We start from the raw sequence: 12,241 nt of genomic DNA, 5'->3' as shown, positions 1-12,241 counted from the left end.
GAGTCTTTTTGTGGTGTCTTTCTCTGTGTTACTGTAATTAAGTGTTGCACAAATACTGGACACATTGCCTCTTAACTTAAGCTTGACTGCTCTGTGCCAAGTAACCAGGGGGTGAGCAGAGGTTCATTTAGGGTGTGTATCTGATTTACCCTTACTAGGATTGTGGTCTCTACTTGGACACGGTGCAAACCTCTACCAACTAGAGACCTAGGGCCAGATGTAGCAAGATATGCTTTTGCGAGTCTGAAATTGTGAGTCGGTGCAACTCGCAATTTCAGACTCGCAAAAGCATATGCAGAATGGTGTCTCAGACACCTTCTGTGACTCACTATGGGGTCACAAAGACCCACCTCATTAATATTAATGAGGTGGGTCGCATTTTGCAACGCCATAGCGAGTCCCTGCACTCATAGGGATGGTGGCCTGCTGAAGTCAGCAGACCTCCATGTCTGTGACTGCTTTTTAAATAAAGCAGTTTTTTTTTTTCATTTTGCAGCCCGTTTTCCTTAAAGGAAAACGAGTTGCAAAATGAAAAAAATACCGAAACCATTTGGTTTCTTTTTTTCACAGTAGGCAGGGGTCCATAGGACCACTGCCTGCTCTGAAAAAATATTTTTGTCGACATTCACAAAGGGGAAGGGGTCCCTTTTGCGAATGAGTTACCACCAGTGTGACACTGGTGGTAACTGCGAGTTGCTTTGCGACCGCATTCGCGGTCACAAAGCAAGTCTGAATTGTGATGCGAGTCGCAAATAGGAAGAGAACACCCCTTCCTATTTGCGAGTCGCATTCCCAAATTGCGAGTCGGTACCGACTCGCAATTTGGGAATGAGCATCTCAGGAGGCCGTTTGCATGGCACAAACTGCATTTTTTGCAGTTTGCGACATGCAAACGGCTAGCTACATCTGGCCCATAATTTCTAACAACTGCTAATTATCCCACATATCCCATCACATACAACATCTTCTATGGCATCAATTGCTGTAAAATGATTGATGAGAAAACTGTGCATAATGGGAGAGTGAGTTTTTGTTACCTTATGGCATTTGGGTGGTGGTCTTGTTAATTTGTGACTCTTCAGAAGACAGTAGAAGTAAGGGCTTCTTGGATTTCTCTGTAACAGGAAGTCTGTCTCATCTTCTAGTTAATGCCCATTGCTTCATCTATCCACATTTTGATCACTGCTTCATTGATATTAGTTGTATCCTATGTGAGAATATTGTAGTTTCTCGTGTCACCCAGGGTCTAACATATTGGTGTATTTATGTTTTCTAGTTTGGATAACCAGTAGGTTTCATTATGAGGACCCTATTTGATTTCAGTTTGTGTAAGCCTGTTTTTCACTTTTTGTGAGGTGAAAAAAAGAATAATTTCTGTTGTGGTCATCTTGTTCAACTGTGTGGGTTATAGCTTGTTCAAAGGCTAAATTCTCGGTGGCAATCAGCATACGTCTGGGTGGAGGTGAAGAAAGAGATTTATTCCTCAAACCTGTATTACTCGATTGTAATTCATATGTGTGCTTGTTAGCAAAAAAAAACACTTTGAATTTTATTCATCAGAAGAATCCTGGTAATTCACATCTGACAGTGTCACTTGTATTTGTGAGACTTAAGCTGTGCCTTTATTCAGTAATATCCATTGTTTGTTGGTAAACTCCAAAGAAGTTAAGTTTACTATTACGTTGTCTACTTGCCAAACCACGGTTGGGTGTCTCAAGTCATGCTCCTGGTAATACATTGGTTTACTTCTTCCCTTTGTATCTTTTGCCTCTTTTGGCAGTTTCGCTTTACTGTTCCCCTCCCTCAGGGATGTACTAAAATGGACATGGTGTGAAATCAAAACAAAAGATTTCCTGGTCATCCAAAAAATGATCATTGGTGCATTGGTAGAAGGTACATTATTGGCGAAGGGTACATTTGGCAAAAATGTGCTTGAAATCTAGCTCTTCCCTTGTAGCTAGCCTCATCACTGCTATTGCTACTGGTAGACATGAGGACCTGCTGTCCCTATGTGATGTATTCTGATTAGAGTTATATGAGGTCATCTTTGATAACTGTTTGCAGTATTATTCATCTCAATAGGGATGTTTGCTGTGGGAACTTCCTCGTGACTTTTTGCGGTGTAGGTTTTTTTTCCAGCTATGTGAAGAATTATTTGAATTCAGTCATCTCTCTATTGACTTCCAGTTTATTTTGAATAGTTTTTTTCTGAATGAGTCTTTAAGTGGTTATATTCCATTTTATCAAAAGGGAAACGGATAAATGCTTTGTAATGTTTATAATAGGGATAAGCCAGTCCCTTGTACACCACGATACTATCCAGGAAGATATGATGCACATTTGTGACTAAGGACCTGATTACGATCTAGGCAGATGGAATACTCCATCACAAACGTGACGGATATTCCTCCCCTATATTACAATTTCCCTAGGATATAATGGAATTGTAATACGGTCAAATGAATATCCATCACACTTGTGAAAGAACAACACCATCTGCCAAGATCATGGCCTCAGAGTGCTGTAGTAGTAGTGTTTGATCAGAGATACTCTCAAAATCAGTGATGGAATGCCAACCCTCTTCCTGCTTGAGAAACGGCTGTCTCTCCTATCAGTCTGGGAGCAGACAAATTGGATGTAGCCATAGACCCCCAATACACAAGTTCTTGTTGTTTGGGCAATCACTAGATTGTCCTAATTATTGTTTAGTAAGAGATGGTGCTAAAGCCAAATTTGTGTATTTATACTCCAGCAGCTGTCCTGTGCCACACACTCAGTATAGAAATAAGAAGAGAGAAAATTAATATCCAGCTATTACTTCCTCTGTATTTGTAAACTAGCACTTACATATGGATATAGCTAGGCCTAGAAACCAATTAGTGTATGTTGAGTCACCTTAGACAGATTTTCAAACAGCCCTCAACCCACAAATTGTGGTATGTTTCATCATCAAGCCTCTCTACACCTCGAGAAATGTCATGTCTGCCTTTTAGCTCTGATAATCAGGGTCAGTCTGACGTTTTACTACAAAGTTCCAACTAACCCACTTCTCAACCCGAGTGCAGTGCTGAACACCATTTGCAGTATAATGATACATTTATGCGAGAGCACAACTGCAAAGTGTCTATACTGGCAAGCACATTTTATTTACCCGGAGGTGTCAAGATCTACCAGTGCCAGGCGTCAGACAGTAGTTACTTTACAATATGCAGATAAGGGTAAAAGATGAAGCTTGGGAATGAGGTCCAAATTTTATGTGCCTTTGATTTTAATTATATGACTCTTGGACCATCAGTCCATAGATAGATGACATCCTTTTCCCATAGTTGTACACCATTTTTAAGCCTTACACATTACTGCTATCGAGATTCGTTGATGGGCTATTATAACTCTCTCATATTCCTAATTTACAGTTATTATATGGAATCATTGTTAGACTTTTCATCCTTGGCGTGGTCTCCCTTAACTTTTTGCCTCTGTTCCCCAGGTTGTTGATGTGTGCTGGACTTAGATTTTTCTGTTTTTGTTGCTCTGGACACTTTACCACTGCTAACCAGTGCTAAAGTGCAAGTGCTCCTTTACAAAATATGTATGTGATTGGTTTATCCATGATTGGCATATTTGATTTACTAGTAAGTCCCTAGTAAAGTGCACTAGAGGTGCCAGGGCCTGTAAATCAAATGCTACCAGTGGGCCTGAGGCACTGGTTGTGCCACCCACATAAGTAGCTCTGTAATCATGACTCAGACCTGCCATTGCAGTGTCTGTGTTTGCAGTTTTACCTGTAAATTCAACTTGGCAAGTGTACCCACTTGCCAGGCCTAAACCTTCCATTTTCTTACATGTCAGACACCCCTAAGGAAGGCCCTAGGTAGCCCCAAGGGTAGGGTGCAGTGTATAGTTAAGGTAGGACATATAGTAATGTGTTTTATATGTCCTGACAGTGAAATATTGCTAAATTCGTTTTCACTGTTGCAAGGCCTGTCCCTCTCATAGGTTAACATGGGGGCTACCTTTAAATCTGATTAAAGTGTAGATTCACTTTGGGAGCGGATGGACATGTGGAGTTTGGGGTCTCTGAGCTCACAATTTAAAAATACATCTTTCAGTAAAGTTGATTTTAAGATTGTGCGCTTGAAAATGCCACTTTTAGAAAGTGAGCATTTTCTTGCTTATACCATTTCTGTGACTCTGCCTGTTTGTGTATTCCCTGTCTGGGTAAGTTTGACAGTTGGGCTGGTTGCACCTCACACTAGACAGTGACACAAAGGGAGCTGGGGTGTAGCCTGCTTATCCTGATGAGCCATCTGTGCTAGGAGGGAGGGGAGGAGTGGTCACTCGCACCTGAAAGGGCTGTGCCTCCCCTCACACAATGCAGTCTCCAACCCCCGGGTGAGTGTCTTGGGCCTGGCCTGGGCAAGGCAGGATTTCACATTCCAAAGAGACTTTATTTTGAAGTAGTCCTACTTCAAAGGAGAAACTGGGTATAAGAAGGGCACCCAAAACCACAGACTTTAGAACACTTCTGGAAACAAGAAGGAAAATCTGCCTGGAGAAGAGCTGAAGAGCTGAGGAGAAGTGCTGCCCTGCCTGTGACTGTGCTTTGTGGAGCTATCCTGCAGTTGCTGCTTCTGCCAGAGTAAGAGGGGAAAGACTAGACTTTGTGTGCCTTCCATCTTGTGAAGAACTCTCTGAGGGCTTGATTTAGAGCTTGCCTCCTGTTGTTTGAAGTCTCAGGGACAGCAAAGACTTCTCTCTGCCAGCACCTGGAGTCTCTGGAGAGACTCCTTCTCTGACAAGTGGTGCCCTATCCAGTCCCTGGGCCCTTGAAAGGAAAGCTGGTGGAAATCCAAGGAAATCGACTACGGACCACTCCGGACCGACGCCGCTGCTGAATTCGGGGATGCCGCCTGCACCCAACGCCGTGACCTTCGCTGGAACGCGACGCTCTTCGCAGGCCCGACTCCGCAGCAGCCCCGCTGAAGTCCGAGACTCCGTGGAAGTCGCCGCACCACGTCGTGACTGACGCCGCTCGAAGTGCGCGGATTCAACATTTCGCACAGACGCTGTGATCCCCGACTTCGCGCATTGGCTTGTTTTCACTCTTCACCAAAGGTACTGTACTTGGGGGTCTACGCGACTCCGTGTCCGGCGCCGCTGGTGTCAGCTTGTTGGGAACGACTCCGTCACGACGCCGTGTTAACATCTCATCGAAGCATTTTTGTTTCTAAGCGCTATTTTTGAGTTTCATCTTTAAAAATTCATAACTTGACTTGTGTATGTTGGATTTTTGTCGTTTTGGTCTTGTTTTGTTAAGATAAATATTTCCTATTTTTCTAAACTGGTGTTGTGTCATTTTGTAGTGTTTTCATTAAGGGCCAGATGTAGCAACCAGTTTGCGACTCGCAAACGGCAAAAATCGCCGTTTGCGAGTCGCAAACCGGAGTTTGCTATGCAGAAATGTATTTTGCGAGTCGGGACCGACTTGCAAAATGCATTTCAGAGTCGCAAATTGGTATGCGTACGCGGTCGCAAATGGAGTCGCAGTTACCATCCACTTGAAGTGGATGGTAACCCACTCGCAAATTGGAAGAGGTCCCCATGGGACCCCTTCCCCTTTGTGAGTGGACCCACCAATATTTTTTCAGTGTAGGCAGTGGTCCAAGGGACCACTACCTGCCCTGAAAAAATCCGAAACTAAAGGTTTCGTTTTTTTTTTTTTTAAGTGCAGATCGTTTTCCTTGAAGGAAAACGGGCTACACTTGAAAAAAAAAAAAAACTGCTTTATCTCAAAGCAGTCACGGACATGGAGGTCTGCTGGTCCCAGCAGGCCTCCATACCCGTGAGTGCCCATAGTCGCTATGGGGCCGCAATTTGCGACCCACCTCATTAATATTAATGAGGTGGGTCTTTGCGACTCGCAGACGGTGTCTGAGACACCGTTCTGCATTGCAAATTGCGAGTTGAAATTTGCGAGTCGCTCGGACTCGCAAATTGCAACTCGCAATTTGCAAAGTTGCTACATCTGGCCCTAAGTTACTGTGTGTGTTGGTACAAATACTTTACACCTAGCACTCTGAAGTTAAGCCTACTGCTCTGCCAAGCTCCCAAGGGGGTAAGCAGGGGTTAGCTGAGGGTGATTCTCTTTTACCCTGACTAGAGTGAGGGTCCTTGCTTGAACAGGGGGTAACCTGACTGTCAACCAAAGACCCCATTTCTAACACAAATGGACTAGAATTGACTCTTTTCCACAAAAAGCAAAGCCATTTTAATAGTACAATCGTCCCGAACACTGCAATTTAGGGGATGAGGTCATTCATGTGCAACATATTATGTATGTTTCGAATTGCTTTCTAATTGAAATAATTAGGCTACCAAAGTTTTGCATCTGCTATATCTTATCTATTTAGATGCAATATTGTCAGAGTAACAGTGAATGTGGACAAAGCAATGTATATTTGAATATGTTTAACATGGATGCTGTAGTGATGCAAACATTTCACATTAATCTTTTTTCGGTATTTATGATGCAATGTATAAATAAACCAATGTATTAGATTGCCAATCGCCACTTTTAGAACTGGAAAAAAATTAGTTTTGTTTTGTCTGATATAGTACATGTACAATGTAGAAGGTATACCTTAAGAAATTGACAATGGAATTGGGAATGATTTATCATATCGCAAATAGCAAGACGTTCTTCTATTATGTTTACGTCGTAATACGCTGAGCACATGGATTTTTTATATTGGGTTCTAGCATTCAAGTTGTCACAGGTGTGGAACTAGATTTTAATATAAAACCAGATATATAACATAAGATTTTGGGCATCTGAATTAATTAGAGCCCTGGAAAAGTTGCCCTTGCCATTGAACAAAACGCATCTTCTGGAGTGATGCTGTTTGAACTTGGCAAATTAAATTGTACAGGAAACAAAACTCTGAGATGACATTTCATTCTTCATTGGACAATATGGCCATTTGATTTTCAGCAACTTGTTTGTTTGATAGACAGGGTGTATGAGTGCATCTCACTATAAATGAATGGATTGTCTCTAATATATTTGATGTTCTGTGGCTAAGAGGTAGATGGTTTTGGAAGATAAAAGCTGGAGACTGTGCTAGACGATTGAAAGAAATGATGTAAAATGAAAGAGTGTGTTTTACTTTTTGTGCCTTGGCTATTTGTTGTAAATCACTGCCACTAAGAGAAAAGTGCTGAAGGGGTTGTACTTGACCAACGTTTAAGCGTCCTCCAAAACTTAAAAAAGATATCAGTAATAAAAAATAACTCGTATGTGAACATCTTTAAAAGTGTTTATATTCTCAAAATGCCTTCGACTGTTTCCAAGGGTGATGGACAGCCATATAGCGAAAGTCAAACACCAGCAGATTTACAGCAGCTAATGGCTGACAGGGGCTGTCCAAAAGCCGCTTGCTGTGTCTACGTATAAGTACATGTATCTATATGTATATGTTGTGTATTGTGAGAGTATGATTTGTGGTAACATGAGTTCTCACAAGGCAGCTAAAGCTGTCTGTAAGCAAAACCAAAAAATCACTCCAGTAAAATCTTTGTAATTTTTTTTTTAATGTAGGACTTTAAAATTTAAAAGAGAAAGCCTTTTTAAGCAGGGGTCAGAATAAAAAGTAATTTGGGACTATGCAGGCTAGTACACATTGGCCCTTATAACGAGTTGCCTAGTGGTGGGCACGTTATTTATCAGTCTAAGAAAAGCGTGTACTCCATGATCAGTATTTCTCAAGGACAATAAATTACTTCTGTCATCTAAACGTAGATGAACAAATGGATTTTGATATTTCCATACCAACATCCACATATATCTTAACTTACTAGGACTTTTCCCCTAGTACATTGTGGCAGCTTTAGCTGCTGACATTCACCTGGGAAAGATTAGGGTCTCAAGTTATTTATATGGAATGGTAGTGCAACACAAAATGACTATGGAACTACATGAGCAGAAGTCCAAATCCTTACAGCTGAACACCAGTGTAGGAAATTGAGTTACTGGCTGAAGGGGATGAAATCCTACTCAAAAAGGAACTACAATCCTTTGTCAGGGTGAAGTTACTAGCAAGCAATTAACCTGTGCTAAACCCTAAGGTAGCTTGGTACAGAGCAGTCAGGCTTAACTCATAGACAATGTGTAAAGTCCTGTGCAACACTTCAAACGGTAATAAATGACAACACACCACAAAAGGGATCTCACACCAGCTCAGAAAAGTAAGGAGAGTTTAATGGATAAAACAAGACAAAAATTACAAAAATTCAATCAGTAGAATTGGAGAGATGAATTTTTAAGGATGCTCTGAAAATAGCACCAAAAAGCACAGTGTGCCAACTATGGATATCTAGTCATGCTAGACCGCTACAGAGTCACAAGTTGAAGCCGACCGGGATGGAGCAAAGCACCCATTTAGGCCCACAGAAAAAGAGTACCTCAAAACCCAGTTGTTGTGCTTTGTGAGGTCCTGCATTTATCAGAAGATGAGCAATTGAGCAATTGCTAAGTTTAGGCAGATTACACTTTATGCAAGCTTATGGATACAAAGGTATTGAACACAGAGCAGACAACATACCTTAACTTCAGAATTATAACTGCTGAGTTTACATTTTAGAATCATAATTTTAGAAATGTAATCTGCTGCTTGATGTATCATTGCAATAAATTGGTCTTTTCTTTGCAAGCTATTTTATTCTATACTGATAAAATGAGTATGGAGGATGATATCCACATCACATGTTAAGGTGTAACTTGTAGGACTTTGTGTTCTTTGACAAGCTGTGGAGGGGTCAAATCTGCCTCTCTTCACCCTCTATGTGATACGGTTGCAAAATGAATAAGGTATGGTGTTCTATTTGAACCTCTCAGTAAATCAGAACAACTCAGAAGAGATCTTAAAAAGGAGCATGTATGCAGGTATTAATTTTATTAGACAGACTTATACATCTTCCCTGATTTTGCTACCCTTACCCTTCTTAAAATGAAAAAAATTAAACATTTTAGTTTGCTACTGCATTTCATGAGATGGGCAAAAGTGATCAAAAACATCCCAAATACTTTTTATGACTAGGCCTCTAGCATTACTGTTTCCTTTTACAATTGTATTTTAATTACATTCAGAGATATACATATTTTTATATATATATATATATATATATATATATATATATATATATATATATGTCAAATAAAAATGATAAACAAGAAGATCATTTGTAGTTCTTCTGATCATCAGAACAAGGGTCTAGTTGGATTCTGTTTAGAGAGGATTACAAAGACTGTTGAGCCAAAAGTGTATGAAAAGTGAAAGTCTGTCAAACAAATGTGCCAAAAATAGCAGGTTAGAGTAAAGAAAGAATTGGGCTGCACAGGGAGCCTCAATAAATCCCTCTACCTAAACTTGCCAGCATGTCAGGATATGGGAAGATGGGATTTCTTGAGGCGCTGATATGGTTGGGTATGTGCAGCATTAAAAATTCTCACATAAACTGCATGTGTAGCCATGAAACACATTTATTTCCACTGTTGTCTTGAGATATTTATGCTCAACCCACATCTACCACAAGAGGGAAGGTATGTGGTTGGTTGAAGCATAAGAGAAAGGGAAAATTAAAGGGTCTTTGGCTAGCCCAATAATTGGAAGCAATATAATGATGCAAATATGTAGCAAAAATTACACATGGACCTAGACGGTGGGCCCACTGTGCTAACTTCTTAAATGAGGCAACATGCTTTCCCTGTTGTTCAGATGTGACAGGAGTGATAGGATGGAGGTGGCATGGAGACCTCCTAACCTAAACACTTCCATCACTGCAACAGTCTAAATCAAGAACTAAGAACTAACATTGTACATTGGACAACCATGAGGTATAGAAGCTGATTTAGGCTTTGGTGTCCTGCCTAGAGGACCACTAGGTTAGAAAAGGTATTTACTTCTACCCACTAGCAGAGGATAACCTGCCATATTTAGAGATCCCCGGTGTCTGCTAGGAATCACTGTGACTACAGTGCATTAATTGGCGTGATGGATGCTATGTCTGCACAGCTAAATGCTTAATGGGTGACATCTTTTGTTTTCACCCACTCGATATTCATTTTTCTTTTTCTCAAACAAGCTTCCAAAGAGAGACCTAGACAAGGAGAATGTTTTCTCCTTATACATCAGAGCCACACACTTAACAAAACTAAGTAGATTAAGTGATTGTGACTATGGGCCAGATGTAGCAAAGTTTTTTACCCATTCTATGTCTATGGGAAAAAGTGTTCGTACATATGACCCTATATCCTGTGCCGGGCAGAGCTACCCATTGCAACCCAACAGTGTTTTAGCTGTCAGACTGCTGGGTCAAGGCTTTCGGAAACCTGGCAGATCCCCTGCGTTGAAATGTGGTGGAGAGGCTGTCCAGATTTCCAGGGGAGATCCCCAACAATTTATGAGTTAAAACTCTGCCGAACTTTATTTCAGCGCTATGGACTAAAACTTTGATTTATGACATGCGACGTGTGTAGCACATACACTATACAATTAAAAACTGAAAAAGAAATCTAATTAGAGAAAGGTGCAAAATGAAGCATTCTTTAATGAATCTGATCATACCTAAGATGAGGAGGAAGCTGAAACCTGTTCCGAACATCATCAAAGCGCCGTCCAAGGTACGGAGTGTCTACAGTCAGAAAGATGCCTTTATAACCCGCTCTCTCAGCACGCTGCACCAAGGACTTTGTAAGCTCACGGTCCTTGTAGATATAAAGCTGCATCCAGCGGAGGGCATCTGGGGCTGCTTCGGAAACCTCTTCCATAGAAGAAGTAGCCCAGGAACTCAGCATCATTCCCGTTCCAATAGACCTGCAAGCTAACAACAGATAGCAGAAAAGGTACATCTTATTCAACTTTGCTAACCTGATCTACATTGATAGTCAAAAAAGTAAGTCACTCTGCACTGACTTTAAAATACTGCAATATATGTATGAGAAATGTAAGAAAACTATTTTATACACAATCAGGCAATGCTTCAGGACTCACGGTGTTCCTAATGCTAAAAGACACGTTTTAATAACTCAAAATAGTGCAAACAATTCTGCCAGACCACATCTATTTTTAAAGTTACTTATCACTGAGCTATGTAGCCTTCCAACTTTCAGCTAATGATATATATTTCAGAAATGTAATTTCTAAAAATGATTACCTTTAAATTCAGTCTTAAAAAACTTAAAAACACCTCAGTTCTTCTGTTATTACATTTTCTTCTTGACCAATGTATCATCAAAACACAGAAACAATGTTGCTACGTCATTTATATCAATTTCCTTTTCTTATATGAGGTAAGCCACTCATACTCTATTTTAGCTTTCTCACCTCGAAGTGCATTGAAATTCAAAAATGAGGAAAAAACGGTCCTCTAGGTAAGAAGATTGGGAGACAAATTCTAGCTCTGTCACATACCTAATTATTTTCTAGCGAAAATGTATTGGTGCAATTTACAAAAGCGTTTATGAGTAAGTACGTTTTGCCACAGGAGTTCTCTTTTACATGCACCTACATGGCTTTCTGAATCGGTCCGAAAGGACCAACTCCTTATTAGTAAAAGAACAAAGAGACCAGAGTTCTTTCTATTTGTATTCATTCTATTCGGATATTGCCATTCTGGATGTTTCTGACCAATTCACAAAGGCATTCAAAAGTATATTAAAAAGCCCCACAGGAGTAATGTTTTGTGTACTCCAAAATGCCTTTGTGAACAGGTGCCTATGTCTTTGTTTTGTCATATTCATAATAACTATGTCAGGTATGGCATGCGCTGTGAGCCAGTAGTTTGAATTATTTAGTGCCTGCATAGCACAAATCTGAAACAACATTTGTTTTCCATTGTTACTACATAGTATAGCACTCCAGGCCTCTCATTAGAGCCTCTCAATATAGCACTAGCTCTCTCTCCTGATGGAGTGCACTGAGTAAAGCTTCATACTGGGATAAGAAGGCCAGGCACAGAGGGTGGTCGGGGTAGGTGGCAACAGACCAGGTATTATTGTTCTGAATTAAGGGTGAAAAAAGATGGAATGGATAGTGGCTTATGTGGATGGGTGGCGGGACACCAGGTACTTTTTGAATATGTTGGGAGGGGGTTAATGCTGAGTGTGGTACAGGAGGGTGGCAGAATGCCAGGTGTTCTTTTCAGATAATCTTCCCAAGACTAAGAGCACGACCTCATCATGCTT

At 40.8% G+C, this 12,241-nt stretch overlaps 1 protein-coding gene across 1 annotated transcript in view; it reads right to left on the bottom strand.

Moving 5' to 3' along the window:
• HAO1 (hydroxyacid oxidase 1) overlaps window positions 1-12,241 on the bottom strand; it is a 258,027-nt gene that overhangs the window by 123,077 nt on the left and 122,709 nt on the right. Inside the window, exon 3 of the mRNA XM_069234147.1 lies at window positions 10,623-10,878. Within this exon, the coding sequence (XP_069090248.1) occupies window positions 10,623-10,878 (256 nt within the window). The remainder of the gene's footprint in view (window positions 1-10,622; window positions 10,879-12,241) is intronic.

Source organism: Pleurodeles waltl, chromosome 5 (genome assembly GCF_031143425.1).
Source record: "Pleurodeles waltl isolate 20211129_DDA chromosome 5, aPleWal1.hap1.20221129, whole genome shotgun sequence".
NCBI classification, from domain to species: domain Eukaryota; kingdom Metazoa; phylum Chordata; class Amphibia; order Caudata; family Salamandridae; genus Pleurodeles; species Pleurodeles waltl.
The sequence above is the reverse complement of the archived record's forward strand: the minus strand, read 5'-3'. Positions and strand labels throughout refer to the sequence as shown.